General features: G+C 42.6%; 4 protein-coding genes across 5 annotated transcripts in view; all 4 read left to right on the top strand.

The window, feature by feature from the left end:
* The window catches only part of LOC311065419 (protocadherin gamma-C5-like), a gene marked incomplete at its 5' end in the record, with an annotated part of 366,358 nt that overhangs the window by 223,071 nt on the left and 124,633 nt on the right, over positions 1–18,654 (top strand). Inside the window, one exon of one of the 2 annotated variants that reach the window (XM_084085769.1) lies at positions 4,094–6,496. The exons of the other annotated variant lie outside the window; for it this stretch is intronic. Within the exon in view, the coding sequence (XP_083941895.1) occupies positions 4,094–6,496 (2,403 nt within the window). Of the gene's footprint in view, positions 1–4,093; positions 6,497–18,654 lie in introns of those variants that run through there. 2 annotated transcript variants of the gene reach the window in all.
* Positions 1,139–3,936, top strand: LOC311065654 (protocadherin beta-16-like; the record flags this gene model as incomplete). Its single annotated transcript, XM_084086098.1, has 2 exons — positions 1,139–3,535; positions 3,883–3,936. Exons 1-2 carry the CDS (start codon positions 1,142–1,144, stop codon positions 3,934–3,936), a joined length of 2,448 nt encoding a protein of 815 aa, XP_083942224.1. The 5' UTR covers positions 1,139–1,141.
* Positions 11,165–13,573, top strand: LOC311065424 (protocadherin gamma-A5-like; the record flags this gene model as incomplete). Its single annotated transcript, XM_084085776.1, has 1 exon — positions 11,165–13,573. One exon carries the CDS (start codon positions 11,165–11,167, stop codon positions 13,571–13,573), a length of 2,409 nt encoding a protein of 802 aa, XP_083941902.1.
* On the top strand, positions 15,278–17,674 carry LOC311065426 (protocadherin gamma-A2-like; the record flags this gene model as incomplete). The annotated part of the gene is made up of 1 exon (XM_084085778.1): positions 15,278–17,674. One exon carries the CDS (start codon positions 15,278–15,280, stop codon positions 17,672–17,674), a length of 2,397 nt encoding a protein of 798 aa, XP_083941904.1.

Here is an 18,654-nt window from a genome sequence, read left to right as displayed (position 1 = left end):
TAACACATGTAATCAAATTCAGTACATTAAAATTGCCAATCTGTCACTGTTGGGTGAGATGGTAAGTATGCTGGTCACTGTGATTCCCAAAGCCATAATATATACATAGCACCAGTCTCACTGACAATTTGTTTTCTGTTTGTTCTTTTCCATGTTTCCAACCTCTGCTGCTGCTGTTCTGCTGGTTTGTTTCTGTCTCGGTGTCATACCTGTTCCTCCAAATAAGGTAAGAAAAATATTCCTAGTATTGTTTCACTGCAATGTCATTAACTACATGAACCTATGCTGTTGTTAACACTCGGTTATTCATGCAATGCTTAGCAGTGCGCTCGAACTGCACTGACATGTGTTGGCTCCCCCTCGAGTAACCTCAGACCACAGGTTTGTTTCAGTACCATGGACAGCGTTATGTTAGGAAAGCGGCACTGCATGTTGGAGCGCTTTTTCTCTCTCTCTCTCTCTCTCTCTCTCTCTCTCTCTCTCTCTCTCTCTCTCTCTCTCTCTCTCTCTCTCTCTCTCTCTCTCTCTCTCTCTCGCATTCTGTGGTGCGATTGTAAAAGAGGGAGGCGAGGATTAATATATCTACATCTCTCTGTTAAATAGAGAGATTTGATTTAATTGTTTGAATAACTTAGCTTTTATCTAAAAGATGAAGGGAAAACATAACATTAGCCTACATTAAACATTTTGCCTAGGGTTCTAACTTAGCCTCGCGTAGCCAGACAATATCACACGACACACTCTGCCGAGGGCTAAAGTGCATGCAATTTTGCAAAGGCAGATTCGTCTGGAACCAGGCTAGTTCTAACTCTCTGCATGGACGAGAAACCAGCCTGTGTGTGTGTAGTTTAGCACACTGAACTCACTGGGACGCTGTTGGCTAGCATGTTGAAGGGTTACAGCACATTTGCAGCAGTAGCCTCCACATAATCATCAGATGTAATACAGGGGAAAGGGAACACGGTTTCGGAATAAGTAGGATGAGACTCTGAGAATTGCTGCTACGTTTTTCATTTCTTCCTTGGTGTGTGGATTAAGAACTCCCATTTGTATTCATAATAGCGATGCACAATTTCCAAATACTCTGGTTACTGATTTAATCTCCTTGTGTTGTGTGGCACGAGAACTGAAGGGCAGAACAATGAGACGGCAAGTACTGTTGTTTATTTCGATCTTTTCTCTCAGCTTGGCTTTCGGTCAGGTCAGCTATTCCATTCCTGAGGAAATGGCGAAAGGTTCTGTAGTTGGAAATATAGCCCTCGATTTAGGTTTAGACGTGAAAAGATTGAAAACGGGAAACGCTCGCATGTATATGGGCGATAATGCAGAATACATCGAGCTGAATAAACACAGAGGACTCATCCTTATCAAGGAGAAAATAGATAGAGAAGCACTCTGCCGTCAGACGACGCCCTGTGCTCTTGAATTCCAGTTAATTTTAGAGAATCCTATGGAGTTTTATACTATCACGGCTGAGATAACCGATATTAACGACAATGCTCCAAATTTTAAAAATACTGAAATTAAGTTTGACATTAGTGAGTTTGCTCAACATGGAGCTAAATTTGTTCTTGAAAAGGCAATTGACGACGACGTAGGAATCAATGGCCTCCAGGCCTATTCCCTAAGAGAGAATGACAATTTTGTTTTAAATCTTTATCGAATTGGAAGTAGTAGAAATGTCGAGATGGTTTTAAAGAAACCTCTTGACCGAGAACAACAGGAGCATCTGTCTTTGGTGCTGACAGCCATGGATGGAGGCGAGCCGCAGCTCTCTGGAACCATGCAAATTCTCATCACCGTGGTGGACGTAAATGATAACGTCCCCGTGTGTTCTCAAACAGAATACAAAGCTAATGTCAAAGAAGATGCCGCGATAGGCACTGTTTTAACAACGGTGCGCGCAACCGATGCCGATCAGGGTTCAAATGGGCATGTACAATATTCTATATCGAATAATGCAGATGGAGTTGTTGATTTGTTTAAAGTAGATGAAGAAAACGGAGTCGTCCAACTGTTAGGGAATATTGATTATGAAAGGGTGAAACATTACGAAATAGACGTTCAAGCTACAGACCCCGGCGGCCACTCTGATGTCTGTAAAGTTATAGTTGAAGTGATTGACACCAATGATAACGCACCTGCTATAAGCATTATGTCAAAATCCACGAGCATATCTGAGGGTGTACAGCCAGGCACAGTGGTGACAATGATGAATGTACAAGATTCAGACTCTGGTGATAATAGAAAAGTCCATTGTACTTTCAATGACAATATTCCTTTTACTATGAAGTCTGCGTCAAATCATTTCTTCAGTTTAGTGACACACAGTGAATTGGATCGAGAGAAAGTCTCAGAGTATAATATCACTGTGACGTGTTCTGATGAGGGAGTGCCCTCACTCTCCAGCAGAGTCACTTTGACTTTACAGATATCAGATGTGAATGACAACGCTCCTGTCTTTGAGAAAACCTCATATGAAGCCTACATTTTAGAAAACAACACACCAGGTCTCTCTATATTCACAGTAAAAGCTATAGACGCTGACTGGAACCAGAATGCCCGTGTGTCTTACATACTGGAGGACTCGTCTGTTAACGGAGTGCCCGTCTCCTCTTATGTGTCTGTTAGTGCTGATAGTGGAGTCATACATGCAGTGCGCTCTCTTGACTACGAGCAAATCAAGGATTTCCAGTTCCGTGTAAAAGCTCAGGATGGAGGCTCTCCTCCACTCAGTAGTAATGTGACAGTGAAAATACTGATCGAGGACCAGAATGACAACGCTCCTCAGGTTCTGTACCCTGTCCAGAGTGGTGGTTCTCTGGTGGCTGAAATGGTGCCTCGTTCAGCAGATGTGGGCTATCTGGTCACTAAAGTGGTGGCTGTTGATGTGGACTCTGGACAGAATGCCTGGCTCTCCTATAAACTACAGAAAGCCACAGACAGGGCACTGTTTGAAGTGGGATTACAGAATGGAGAAATAAGAACAATACGTCAAGTCACTGATAAAGATGCTGTTAAACAAAGACTGACTGTTGTAGTGGAGGACAACGGACAGCCCTCTCGTTCAGCTACAGTCAATGTTAACGTGGCGGTGGCTGACAGCTTCCCTGAAGTTCTCTCAGAGTTCACTGACTTCACACACGACAAGGAGTACAATGACAACCTGACTTTTTACTTAGTGTTGGCTTTGGCTGTAGTTTCCTTTCTCTTTCTTACGTGTTTAGTTGTTATTATATCAGTGAAAATATACAGATGGAGACAGTCTCGCATCCTCTATCATTCAAGTCTCCCAGTGATTCCATATTATCCACCACGTTACTCAGACACTTTTGGGACAGGGACTCTCCCACATGTTTACAATTACGAGGTGTGCAGGACGACCGACTCCAGAAAGAGTGACTGTAAGTTCGGCAGAGCTGGTAGTCAGAACATACTAATAATGGACCCCAGTTCTACCGGGACAATGCAGAGAATACAGAGTGAAAAGAGCATCCTGGATGAACCAGACTCTCCTATAGAGGTTAGTATAAAAGTAGCTGATTTTCTCTCTCTCTCTCTCTCTCTCTCTCTCTCTCTCTCTCTCTCTCTCTCTCTCTCTCTCTCTCTCTCTCTCTCTCTCTCTCTCTCTCTCTCTCTCTCTCTCTCTCTCTCTTGAAGCACATTTGACTTTACTGTGTACACATCACAGAGTGTATGAATGGTATTACTGGCAATGGAATTACTCCTGGCTATGGAAAGACACGATGATTCATATGCAATTCTGAGACGGCTCTGCATGTATGTAATTCGAAACACTGAACAGAGAGGGCCGCTGTTGGCCAGTGGGTTGAACCGTCAAAGCAAGATAGCATAATCACGACTTCCCTTCTCCACATTGAGAATGAGACAGAGGAAGGCTTCGCATACGGGATCACAGAGATTGCTAAATACTGAGATTTCGAGCGAATATTTTTTTCTTCAAGGGGTGTTGTTGGATTTGTTATTTTGATATAAATTCGTTTGGAATCTCGTGGAATATATTGGTTAAGAGTCAAGACGCTATACGGACAAAATAAACCAAGAGGATTTAACGATTCGTGGTGCTGCAAAAATGTCGGTGGCAACAATGAGACACGTAGGCCTACTGTTGTTTATCACGGTCCTCTCTCTCAGTTCAGTACTCGGGCAGGTCAGCTACTCAATTCCTGAGGAAATGGCAAAAGGCTCTTTAGTTGGTAATATAGCACAAGATCTTGGTTTAGATGTGAAAAGACTGAAATCCGGAAAAGCTCGCTTGCATATTGGAAATAACGCAGAATACATCGAACTGAACAAAGACAGAGGAGTCCTCCTCATAAAGGAGAGAATAGACAGAGAAGTGCTCTGTCGACAGACAACGCCTTGCGCATTACAGTTTCAGATTATTTTAGAAAATCCCATTGAATTTTATCGGGTCACTATTGAAATCACGGATGTTAATGACAATGCGCCTCTTTTCAATAAGAACTCAATGAAATTTGATATAAGCGAATCAGCTGGGATTGGTGCAAAATTCGTCCTCGAGAGGGCATTTGATTCGGATATTGGAATGAATGGACTCCAGAGTTATTCACTTAATCCTACCGACAATTTTATTTTACATTTAAACGGAAAAGCTGATGGCAGTAAAAAGGTAGAAATGGTTTTACAGAAACCTTTAGACAGAGAGACGCATGAGCAGATATCATTACTGCTCACTGCAGTGGATGGTGGAGAGCCAATTATGTCTGGAACTGTGCAAATACACATTACTGTTTTAGACGCAAACGACAATGCTCCCGTCTTTAGCCAGGCAATATATAGGGCAACTTTGGTAGAAAATTCCCCAATAGATACTTTATTGACCACAGTAAGCGCAACTGATGTAGATCACGGATCCTATGGCTTAGTGACATATTCTTTATCAAGTAGCGCTGTTGGGACAAGTGGTGATTTTGAAATAGATGAAAACAGTGGCGATGTACGTTTGAAAGGCGTGATTGATTATGAAAAGTCAAAGCATTATCAAATTGACATTGAGGCTAAAGATAAAGGTGGTCTTTCAGATTCTACTAAGTTGATTGTAGATATTATTGATGTTAATGACAACAGCCCGCTTATAGATCTCATGTCAACGTCACAATCAATTCCAGAGAACTCTCCGCCTCAGACAGTAATAGCAGTGATGAGTGTGCACGATCCAGACTCGGACAAAAACGGAGTAGTCAGCTGTATGCTAGATGACAATTCTCAGTTTTTAATTACATCTACGTCTAGTGGTTTCTATAGCCTCGTGACAGATAGTGACTTGGACCGGGAGAGATCCTCTCAGTATAATATCAGTGTAACCTGCTCAGATGAGGGAGTCCCCTCGTTATCCAGCAGTGTCACTATCACCTTGCAAGTTTCCGATGTGAATGACAACGTGCCTGTTTTTGAGAGAACATCATATGAGTCCTACATTGTAGAAAACAACACACCAGGACTGTCTATATTCACTGTAAAAGCGAGAGACCCTGACTGGAAGCAGAATGCCCGTGTTTCTTACATCCTTGAGGACTCCTCTGTTAACGGAGTGCCCGTCTCCTCGTATGTATCTGTTAGTGCTGATAGTGGAGTCATACATGCAGTGCGCTCTTTTGACTACGAGCAGATCAAGGATTTCCAGTTCCTCATCAAAGCTCAGGATGGAGGCTCTCCTCCACTCAGTAGTAATGTGACTGTGAAAGTACTGATCCAAGACCAAAATGACAATGCTCCTCAGGTTCTGTACCCAGTCCAGACGGGTAGCTCTGTGGTGGCTGAAATGGTGCCTCGTTCAGCAGATGTAGGCTATCTGGTCACTAAAGTGGTGGCTGTGGATGTGGATTCTGGACAAAATGCCTGGCTTTCATATAAATTGCAGAAAGCCACAGACAGGGCACTGTTGTTTGAAGTGGGATTACAGAATGGAGAAATAAGAACTATCCGTCAAGTCACCGATAAAGATGCTGTGAAACAAAGACTGACTGTTATAGTGGAGGACAACGGACAGCCCTCTCGTTCAGCTACAGTCAGTGTTAACGTGGCAGTGGCTGACAGCTTCCCTGAAGTTTTCTCAGAGTTTACTGACTTTACACACGACAAGGAGTACAATGACAACCTGACGTTTTACTTAGTCTTGGCTTTGGCTGTAGTTTCCTTTTTGTTCATCACGTGTTTAGTTGTTATTATATCAGTGAAAATATACAGATGGAGACAGTCTCGCATCCTCTACCATTCCAGCCTCCCAGTGATTCCATATTATCCACCACGTTACTCAGACACTTTGGGGACAGGGACTCTCCCTCACGTGTACAATTATGAGGTGTGCAGGACAACTGACTCCAGAAAGAGTGACTGTAAGTTCGGCAGAGCTGGTAGTCAGAACATACTGATAATGGACCCCAGTTCAGGGACAATGCAACGGATACAGAGTGAAAAGAGCATCCTGGACGAACCAGACTCTCCTCTAGAGGTGAGTTAAACAGCGATTTAACCAACAATTTAACATAGTAGGCTACAGTGCGAATATTTATGTTATTTATTGTATCTTTCCACTCAAACAGAGAGCGTCTCCTTTCAAACCCCAATGGTTCTAATCAGCCCCCCGCCCACAGGAGTAGCCCAATTCTCTCACAACTTGCTACAAAAATCCCTCATGAAAAACTATATAATCTACTACATTTCATTTTCCACCTTCACATGTGTCTCCTTCTCTAATAATCAAAAAGTGCTATATATTTCATCTCGCAATCTACTTCCGGATGGTTCGTTTTGCACCTTCTCTTGCCACATCGGTCACGGGAAAGAAATAAGCACTGCCGTGGTCTATGGAAACGACGAGCCCAAAAGTGCACCCAAATAAGCCCACAATCGCTTATACAAACAGTCAGACCTGGCAACGCAGCCTACGCCAATCATGCGTGAGAGATCTACAAGCTATGGGGCAGAGACGCCACCGTATCTTAGCAACAACTACAGCGCTCACTCTCATTGGTCGTGTCACGCTAAGAGCAGTCTCCAGACAATGGCATCTCAGAGAGCTTGCTGTAGTGTTTATATATCTATGGCTGTAGCCATCACAGTCTAGCCTGGGTGCCAGCCTGCTTCGCTGCGTTCGGCGGACTTTTTTTCACTCTCCAGAAAGAAAAAACAATCCGCCGAACGTAGCGAAGCAGGCTGGCACCCAGGCTAATCACAGTCAGTCGCAGCGACGACGGACAGGGCGCTGTGATAGCTGCCGGGTGCAGTACGTTAGTCCGACAGCGCATTCCTCCGACAGCGCAGCGCTCCGACGTTTCCAATACTAAACCCGAACCAAACCCGCACCCTAACCCTAACCGCACGCGGATGCCACATAGTCGGAGAAAAGGTCTGTCGGATTAACGCATGCCTCCCATAGCTGCCATGTCGCTAACGCTAACGTGGTTGTCATGCCTGCAGCGGCTGTGCAATCACTTTGTCAACAATGCACGTTCGTGTGGTGAATGTCAATATTGCTGCTCAGTTAGTCCATTGCAGATGGTGTATGTTTGTGTGTGTCTTCTGGAGAACTATGTCGCTCCACAGCAACTACAGTAACTAACGTAATGGCAGGACCGCCCCGTGCTACGCATGTGAGGCTGCATTATGGTCATGTAGTAAATTCAGATAATTTCGCTCAGATTAGATCAGTGCTTATCAACCCTTTCAGGCCGCCCCCCCCCCCCCCCCCCAAATAAACGTACTTGATCTGGGGACCCCCCCATTCTGTTTGACTCCGTTCCACAAGTAAATATTGTGAAAATAGCCGATCTACAAGTTCGAAACGCCTCACGTTGAGAGGCTTTGTAAGCTTGTAGATCGGCTATTTTCTACATGATTGCCTCTTTCTTAGATTATTTGACAATGTGGCCCATGTTTTTATAGTATAGTTTGTTGACTACTTTCGTTGCAGAAATGGTCATTTCCTTTACTTTCGTTTTTTTATTGTCTCCGCCAGGCCGAAAGGCATGGCGCAAGACTATGTTTCACCCCCTGTCCGTCCGTCTGTGATAGCTAATCTCTCACATCGTTGACTTGATCGCAGCGAAACTGTGCACACACACTCCCTGGATGCCAATTCAGAACCTCTGCCCTATTTCTTTCACATGGCCCTGTTACAGTGCCACCAGGAGGCCGCTTTTTGATAAACACATTTTCTCACAGTACTCCTACATATTTTGCCCAAACATCACGCAAATCGGTACACAGTATCTCCACAGTCATTAAAAAAAAAGGCTCTTTCAGATTTTTCATATTCCATCCTGATTGGCTAAAATGGCTTCCAAAGTCTGCAGGACTGCTCCGTTTGGACCAAAATGCCTCACATTATGAACACAGCATGCACTTTCCGTGCAACTTTGCACCCACATTCCCACTATGCCGAGGAAGAAATTCCACTTGAGATTTCTCTAATCAGCCTCATGGTGGCGCTATAACAGCCCGATGTGGAGAGTCAGTGAGAGCTGGATAAACGAGGTAAAATGTGTCAAAAGGAGTCTGTACGGCTGTCGATACATGAACACATGACGTCGGTCGGAGAGGAGATATTGTGTCTTTTGGACAAACAGCAGCGTGGTGCTGATGTTTGTTGTGTGAAGCAGCTTAATGTCAGAGTGTTTGTGTTGGAGCGCCTCAGTGCGGCTGCAGAGTTCATGTGCAACCTCTTCCAGAGAGAGACAGAGACACTAGAAACTCTGCTGGAGAAAAAAAAACACTGCTGGGCATTGACTTTCACATGGACATTGGTCTACACACTGCAGGTATATCTGCTACACACACAACATCAAACTAAACACTACAGGTATGATGCAGCGTTTGCATTCCAGCCAGCATGCCAGCGTAGTTCCCATATGGTTTCAAGGTGGGCTAAACCATATGGACCCCATGTCAGCAATGTCAGCGGCATCCACTTCAGTCCCAACTGCGATGCCCATGCAGGCTATAAGTAGCTTCTACCTGGCCCTTAGGTGGGCCCCAACTAGCCATGTTTATGTGGGACCAAGGCGGGTCCTAACTGGGTTTGCCCATGCAGGCTTTAACTGGGTTCTACCTGGGCCCTAGGTGTACCCTAACCAACCAGAGTGCAGTGCCCATCGCTCCAATTGTTGTGACGTCAGGGCTCTCAATACTGCACATTGGTGGAGGAGGAGGGGCCGCAGGGCGACCGCACACATCGCTGAACCAATGGTAGCCCACGGATGTTTCCTCTGGGGATTTACAATCTGCCCCTCTATGCCACATATCATCCGCACTACAGGGTCTTCACTGACCGAGCCACGGCCCCACTGGCCCTCATGACGCTACGCCACTTATATGAGTTGCCAAGTGGCCGCGGGCGCTACGTGGGCGTGGCCGCGGGCTAGACGCGAGCCCCCGCGTAGCGGGGGCGAGCTTCTAGTTTATACAAATTGTAAAGTTCCATTTTAACTATGACCGTGTGCTGGCTCATGCAGCAATAGGCTGTGTGGAATTGCTTGTTTCAGCACCATGGATAGAGACTTGGGTATGCGTTTTGGAGCTGGGGATGCACAGTATATATATATACTGGTGTGCCAAGATATATACACATACACGCGCGCGCGCACACACACACACACACACACACACACACACACACACACACACACACACACACACACACACACACACACACACACACACACACACACACACACACACACACACACACACACACACGAGAACATTACTCCTCAATTTCTTATATTTGTGTTAATTGGAGTGTAAGATCATTTGGCTCAAACGACAACTTGTATGTTGTTATTGTTCTGCCACAGTATGTCTGCATAGTTACTTTTTAACAGTATGATTTTGTCAGTAGGTCTCCTCTGTTTAGTGCCAACTTTTCATAGTTTGATTTTGTTGTTGTTTTGGTTGCTGTTGTTGTTTCCTTCATTATCGTTGTTGTTTGTTGTTGAGGTGGTGTGGGTTTGTGTGTGCATTGACAGGATGATGAGCTAAAACTGCAGACGGGATATTTGTACAACTTGTACATCCATTACGTGGTACTGTGCTCTGGGTGGGTGGGAGTTGTAATACTGTAACATAATATTGTATATTTAACTAACGCAAGAGGAAGCCATGTGTCTGGGGTCATAGACAGGATTTGAGAAGCACACTTTTTTTGTAAATCATCTTTGCGGACTAAAATTGAAAGTGCATTACATTTCAACAAACGTGTGCACCAAAATGCCTCTGAATATGTCCATGTCATACAATGTAATATAACGCGTTTGGATATCGTTATCTTTCCTGCTGCTCATTTACAGGACACTTTCTCAATTAAATTACAGGATATTTTTGTTGAGGTATCATTCACATTTTCGAACATGCAGCACTGCAAAAGCTGTGCTTGGTTAGCATTGCTGGTTTATCACCATGGACAGTGCATAACTGGAGGCACAACGTTGTAGTCTCTCTCTCTCTCTCTCTCTCTCTCTCACTCACTCACTCACTCACTCACTCACTCACTCACTCACTCACTCACTCACTCACTCACTCCATTGTTTCTGTATACACACGCTGGCATATGTGTTGTGTCGTGGTTTATATAGTATAACAATGAAGATTACTGATGATTACGTACATATTGCTCTGATTGGCTCGAGGTATTTTTTCTATTCCGTTTCTATTATCCCTATTTATTTATTTTGTAGTTAATTCAACATTAAGAATGTGAGTGGGATTCATTAATTTTGAGAGGTTTAACAAAAAGTGTACGTGCGTTTTTAACTTTGGAGGACTTATTTTGCCTACATTTATTTTTAACAACCATGGCTTGCTTAACCAACTTCTTCGGGTTTCTGTAGTTCAATGCATTGAACTCTTAGGGCCGCTGTTGGCTAGTGTGTCGCACATCATGTAGCAGCAGTACCTCCCCCGTTATCTCACTATAGAGAAAGAGAGAGACACGCAACAAACCTTTTGGATTGCACATCAGAACACTAAACGCGGACATTGAGAGCTGCTATTTTTAATATTTTGCATTTCAAATTGAAGGACTAATTTCCTTTGGCAGCATATTATGCTGAAGAAGTGGGTGCATTATCACTGAAGATTTCAAGTGCAAAGTGGAATATAACTTGGTTCTTAAAGCAGATAGATGTCGAATGGAACAATGAGACGGCAAGTAGGCCTACTGTTGTTTATCACGGTCCTCTCTCTCAGTTCAGTGCTCGGGCAGGTCAGCTACTCCATTCCTGAGGAAATGGTGAAAGGTTATTTGGTCGGTAATATAGCACAGGATTTAGGTTTAAGTGTGAAAAGACTCAAGTCAGGGAAAGCTCATATTTATACTGGAGACAGCGCAGAATACATCGAGCTCAACAGAGAGAGGGGGGTTCTTCTCGTCAAAGAAGTAATAGACAGAGAGCTGCTTTGCGGACAGACAACGCCTTGTGCTTTACACTTTCAGATCATTTTAGAAAACCCGATGGAATTTTACAGTATTACAGTCGAGATTAGTGATGTTAATGACAACGCCCCAGTTTTTAAGAGTAAGGAAATTAAATTCAAGATAAGCGAATCAGCAATGACAGGAGCCGTATTTTTGCTAGAACGAGCAATAGATCTCGATGTCGGTGTAAATGGCCTCCGAAGCTATTTGTTAAAGCCAATGGACCACTTCGTTTTGAATTTGCAAAGTCAATCGGACGGAAATAAAATGGTAGAAATGGTCTTACAGAAACATTTAGATCGCGAAAAAGAGGATTATCTTTCTCTTGTATTAACTGCAATAGATGGCGGTGAGCCACGACTCTCTGGAACGGTGCAAATTCATATTACTGTGCTTGATGCCAATGACAATCCTCCGGTTTTTGCGCAGAAAACCTATACGTCTGCTGTGAAAGAAAGTGCACCCATAGGAACTGTGATAAATAGTGTTAGTGCATCTGATTCGGATGAAGGTTCTTATGGCAAAATAACTTATAGTATTTTGAACTCAGTTGATTTATCTGAATTGTTTGTGATAAATGTAGAAAGTGGAGAGGTTAGTTTAATTGGGACAACTGACTATGAAAAAACACGTCACTATGAAATACATGTGCAGGCAAGTGATGATGGAGGACTAACTGACTCCTGTAAAATAGTTGTTGAAATAGTTGATGCAAATGACAACGCACCTGTGATAAATGTGATGTCAAAGTCAGCTGTCATAGCTGAACACATTCAGATTGGGACTGTTGTGACAATGATAAATGTCCAAGATCCAGACTCAGGTGAAAATGGTAAAGTTAATTGTTATATTGATGATGACATTCCATTTAAAATGGCTTCAACTGCAAATAATTTCTTCAGTTTAGTAACAGACAGTGATTTGGACAGAGAGAGAGAATCTGAGTATAATATAAGTGTGATATGTACTGATAAGGGTGTACCATCGCTCTCTAGCAGTGTCACTCTCAACTTACTGATCTCAGATGTAAATGACAACCCACCTGTGTTTGAAAAGATAACATATGAGGCATTTTTGGTAGAAAACAACACACCTGGACTCTCTATATTAACAGTGAAAGCCAGAGATCCTGACTGGAACCAGAATGCTCGTGTTTCTTACATACTGGAGGACTCCTCTGTTAACGGAGTGCCCATCTCCTCATACGTGTCTGTTAGTGCTGATAGTGGAGTCATACATGCAGTGCGCTCTTTTGACTACGAGCAGATCAAGGATTTCCAGTTCTGTGTAAAAGCACAAGATGGGGGTTCTCCTCCACTCAGTAGTAATGTGACTGTGAAAATACTGATCCAGGACCAGAATGACAATGCACCCCAGGTTCTGTATCCAGTCCAGTCTGGTGGCTCTCTGGTGGCTGAAATGGTACCTCGTTCAGCAGATGTGGGCTATCTGGTCACTAAAGTGGTGGCTGTTGATGTGGACTCTGGACAGAATGCCTGGCTCTCCTATAAACTGCAAAAAGCCACAGACAGGGCACTGTTTGAAGTGGGATTACAGAATGGAGAAATAAGAACAATCCGCCAAGTCACTGATAAAGATGCTGTTAAACAAAGACTGACTGTTATAGTGGAGGACAACGGACAGCCCTCTCGTTCAGCTACAGTCAATGTTAACGTGGCGGTGGCTGACAGCTTCCCTGAAGTTCTCTCAGAGTTCACTGACTTTACACACGACAAGGAATACAATGACAACCTGACTTTTTACTTAGTGCTGGCTTTGGCTGTAGTTTCCTTTCTCTTCATCACGTGTTTAGTGGTTATAATATCAGTGAAAATATACAGATGGAGACAGTCTCGCATCCTCTATCATTCCAGTCTCCCTGTGATTCCATATTATCCACCACGTTACTCAGACACTTTGGGGACAGGGACTCTCCCTCATGTGTACAATTACGAGGTGTGCAGGACAACAGACTCCAGAAAGAGTGACTGTAAGTTTGGCAGAGCTGGTAGTCAGAACATACTAATAATGGACCCGAGTTCTACAGGGACGATGCAGCGAATACAGAGTCAAAAGAGCATCCTGGATGAACCTGACTCTCCAATTGAGGTTTGATTTCTTTTTTAACAGTGCAATTATGGTTGTTACAATTTTATTTTAATTATAAAAATGTGATCCTATATTTGACAGTTCTTTAATATCCATTTTTTAACAGGAAAGTAGATGTTAACAAACTTATAGGAAATGGATAGTACTAATCACCTTATTCTTGACGCTTCTCTTCTGCTGCTTTATTCGATATCTGTTCACATCCTCCCTATTAGGCTGCAGATGTAATGCAGGTATCAGTGTCTAAACAGATTTTGCTAGATTAACAAGTGGCCAGGTCTCTGAAAACAAGACCAAAAGAAGCAACTAGTTTTAACACTTTACATCAGCTATTTGAAAATAGCAGATCTACAAGCTCACAACATGTCACAGACATGTTGTAGATCAGTCATTTTCAAAACCTATTGGGGACTATTTCAGATGGGGGTCCGTGGAAAAATACATATTAATCTTGGGGTCCTTGACATGAAAAAATGTGGGAACTACAGGTTTGAAAACTATTAGGAAGCAAGCCAAAATAAGCAACTACACTTTAGAAACTTGCCCAGATTCGCTTATTATAAGCTGACATGGCAACACTATTAAACAGGAAATCCCTCCATATGGGGCATGCATGGCTATCCTTTAAATAAATCTTTATAATCTTTAAATAAAGGTTTTCCTGTACTAGTACTTACTGCAGCCTTTATTCTGAGTACCCTGCAAAAAAGATGTTCTATTAGGTTTCCTGTATTTATTGTGCAATTATAATATTATAATATTCAATATAATACTTTCAATATAATTTCTCACTGGTTACAGCAACATGAATTGCTTGTTTCAGCACCATGGATAGCGACTTATTCAAGGCTTGCTTCTGTGTTGGTTGCGGCCATGGGTGTAGGGGCTGAACAACAGTGGCCTAATCCATAAAGATCTTTGCGCTTTTTTAAATGTATTCTACCTTTTTTTTAGTTAGTTGGTCAGTTAGTTAGTTTGCAAACAGGAAGAGTTCAAATGAGATGTCAATTCCTCAGCTTGGAAGGGTTATGTTTATGACACTCTGAGAGATCATTACGTGTGTGTGTGTGTGTGTGTGTGTGTGTGTGTGTGTGTGTGTGTGTGTGTGTGTGTGTGTGTGTGTGTGTGTGTGTGTGTGTGTGTGTGTGTGTGTGTGTGTGTGTGTGTGTGTGTGTGTGTGTGCGCGCGCGCTGTGGAATGAATGGATGTTGGCAGCTGCTGGTGCTAGTGTTATTAGGCATAATGCTCTGCCATTTTGAAGCTCTTTGTAGCTCTTGTGATATATTGTTTTTGGTCACACAATTTTGCATACATTTAATACTTACTTATATATGCCAACATTTAGATAATTCTACAAGCTGTATACTCGGTTGTCAAATTATTTAGGAGACTTAGTGTCTCCAATGAAAGTTACACATCTTTATCTGAGCTTTGTCACTTTTGTAGTTCAATATGTTGAACAGAGAGGGACGCTGTTGGCCACTGAGTTTTTTTTTGCATTACCTCAGATTTGTAACAGAACCTCCTCCTTCTCCTAGATGTAGATACAGACTGAATTGTCCAGCGTTCTGAGAACATTATGTGGGGATTCGCCGTTTGTTCCGGTTTTTCCTGTACATAAAGCCTTATCCAACATTGGAATTTAAACGGATTGGATTTTATTTTACTTCTTGCTTAATATTAAGCAGTAAAGGATATTTTACAATCAAAATGTCGGACATAAGAATGAGACGGCAAGTACTGTTTATCTTCGTCCTCTCTCTCAGTTCAGTCCTTGGGCAGGTCAGCTACTCCATCCCTGAGGAAATGGCGAAAGGGTCTGTAGTTGGTAATATAGCACAGGATTTAGGTCTGAATGTGAAAAGATTGAAATCAGGTAATGCTCGAATTTATACAAGGGACAGTGCAGAATACATCGAGCTGAATAAAGAAGCAGGAGTCCTTCTTATCAAGGAGAGAATAGACAGAGAGGCTTTATGCGGTGAGACGACGCCTTGCGCGTTGCATTTTCAAATGATTCTGGAAAATCCAATGGAATTTTACACGGTTACCATTGAAATTACAGACATCAATGATAACCCTCCAACATTTGATAGAAGTGAAATTAAATACGAAATCAGTGAATCGGCTCTCACTGGAGCCCGATTCGTGTTGGAAAAAGCGCTAGATAAAGATGTTGGCGTTAATGGGCTTCAGAGATACACCCTGAAACCGACTGATAATTTTGCTCTTAAAATAATTAGTCGTGGCGATGGGACTAAAAATGTTGAAATGGTCTTACAGAAGCCGTTAGACAGAGAGAAGCATGCGCGCATATCACTTACATTAACCGCGATAGACGGAGGTGAACCTCAGCTCACAGGAACAATGGAGATTCTAATCACGGTTCTTGACGCCAATGACAACGCGCCTGTTTGTTCTAAGCCAGAATACAAGGCGAGCATAATAGAAAATGCTTCTGTTGGCACTGTAATAAATACGATAAGCGCGACAGACCTAGACGAGGGTGATAATGGGAAGGTGATATACTCGATTCCAAAATCAGGGTTAGCTAGTCTTTTCCAAATTGATATCGAAACGGGTGTATTGACATTGCTTGACGTTATGGATTATGAGAAAAGGAAACATTATGAACTAGACGTTCAAGTCACAGATAAATGGGGACTCTCAGACGCGTGTAAACTTATTATAGAAGTGCTTGATGTAAACGATAACAACCCTTCTATTGATATCATGTCTAAGTCCCACAGCATATCTGAGGATGTCAAACCAGGAACAGTTGTAACAATGATGAATGTCCAGGATCTAGATTCTAATGAAAATGGCAAAGTCCACTGTGTTTTAGATGATAACATTCCCTTTTCTATGAAATCAACAACAAACAGCTTCTTTACAGTAGTGACAGACAGTGATTTGGACAGAGAATTAACGTCTGAATATAACATCAGTGTGACGTGTTCAGATGAGGGAGTGCCCTCCCTTTCCAGCAGCGTCACTATCACCTTACAAATTGCAGATGTGAATGACAACGCTCCTGTCTTCGAGAAGACCTCATATGAGGCTTATATAGTAGAAAACAACACACCAGGACTCTCTATATTCACAGTAAAAGCTAGAGACTCTGACTGGAACCAGAATGCCCGTGTTTCTTATATACTGGAGGACTCCTCTGTTAATGTAGTGCCTGTCTCCTCATATGTGTCTGTTAGTGCTGATAGTGGAGTCATACATGCAGTGCGTTCTTTTGACTACGAGCAGATCAAGGATTTCCAGTTCCTCGTCAAAGCGCAGGATGGAGGCTCTCCTCCACTCAGTAGTAATGTGACTGTGAAAATACTGATCCAGGACCAAAATGACAACCCTCCTCAGGTTTTGTATCCAGTCCTGAGTGGTAGCTCTCTGGTGGCTGAAATGGTGCCTCGTTCAGCAGATGTGGGCTATCTGGTCACTAAAGTGGTGGCAGTTGATGTGGACTCTGGACAGAATGCCTGGCTCTCCTATAAACTGCAGAAACACACAGACAGGGCGCTGTTTGAAGTGGGATTACAGAATGGAGAAATAAGAACTATTCGCCAAGTCACTGATAAAGATACTGTGAAACAGAGGCTGACTGTTGTAGTGGAGGACAACGGACAGCCCTCTCGTTCAGCTACAGTCAATGTTAACGTGGTGGTGGCTGACAGCTTCCCTGAAGTTCTCTCAGAGTTCACTGACTTTACACAAGACAAGGAATACAATGACAACCTGACTTTTTACTTAGTGTTGGCTTTGGCTGTAGTTTCCTTTCTCTTCATCACGTGTTTAGTTGTTATTATATCAGTGAAAATATACAGATGGAGACAGTCTCGCATCCTCTATCATTCCAGCCTACCTGTGATTCCATATTATCCACCACGTTACTCCGATACTTTGGGGACAGGGACTCTCCCTCATGTGTACAATTACGAAGTTTGCAGGACCACTGACTCCAGAAAGAGTGACTGTAAGTTTGGCAGAGCTGGTAGTCAGAACATACTGATAATGGACCCCAGTTCTACAGGGACGATACAGCGGATACAGAGTGAAAAGAGCATCCTGGATGAACCTGACTCTCCAATTGAGGTTTGATTAGTTTTTTAACAGTGCAATTATTGTTGTTACAATTGTATTTTAATTATAAAAATGTGTCCCTTTATTTTACAGTTTCCTAATATCCAAGTATTTACCAGGAAAGTAGATGTTAATCAAACCCATAGGAAATAGATAGTACTATTCACCTTACTCTTGGTCTTCTGCTGCTTTATTCAATATCTGTGCACATCCTCCTTAGGCTGCAGGTCTAATGCAGGTGATCAGTGTGTTAACAGATTTTGCTAGATTAACAAGTGGCCAGGTCTATGAAAACAAGGCCAAAAGAAGCAAACAGGCTAAGTTTTACGACTTTACATCAGCTATTTGAAAATAGGAGATCTACAAGCTCACAACGTGTCACATCACGACACGTTGTGAGCTTGTAGATCTGCATTTTTTAAAACATATTGGGGGGAAAAAATGTTTTCAACATTTTTTCAACATTTTAACAACACAGATCTTGTATGGGGTTTCACAAAATCTTTTTCAGATGGGGGGTCCGTGGACAAATACATAATCTGGTGGTCATTGACATGAAAAAATGTCGGAACCACAGGTTTAAAGAATATTAGGAAGCAAGCCCAAATAAGCAATACATTTTAGAAACAAGCCGAAGGTAGCTTATTATAAGCAGACATGGCAACACTAGTAAACAGGAAACCCCTCGATATGGGGCATGGCTATCCTTGAAAAACAAATTGCTATTAAGTTTTCTTGTACTACTTACTCAGCCTTTATTCTGAGTACCCTGCAAAACCTATGTCCTAGTAGGTTTCCTATCCTTATTGTGCAATTATTTATGTGGGAATTGTCTTATACTTTTCACAATTTATATTTCATTAAAATAAGCTAAATACCTGCAAATTGTGTATAAAATAAAGGGTTCCCTGTAAATGATAATATTTATTATTCAATATAATACTTTTTAGGAATATCTCACTGGCTACAGCAACATGGCTGTATGAATGGAATTGCTT

This window comes from Gymnoscopelus microlampas (genome assembly GCF_963454915.1).
Source record: "Gymnoscopelus microlampas genome assembly, chromosome: 18".
Lineage (NCBI taxonomy): Eukaryota > Metazoa > Chordata > Actinopteri > Myctophiformes > Myctophidae > Gymnoscopelus > Gymnoscopelus microlampas.
The sequence above is the reverse complement of the archived record's forward strand: the minus strand, read 5'-3'. Positions and strand labels throughout refer to the sequence as shown.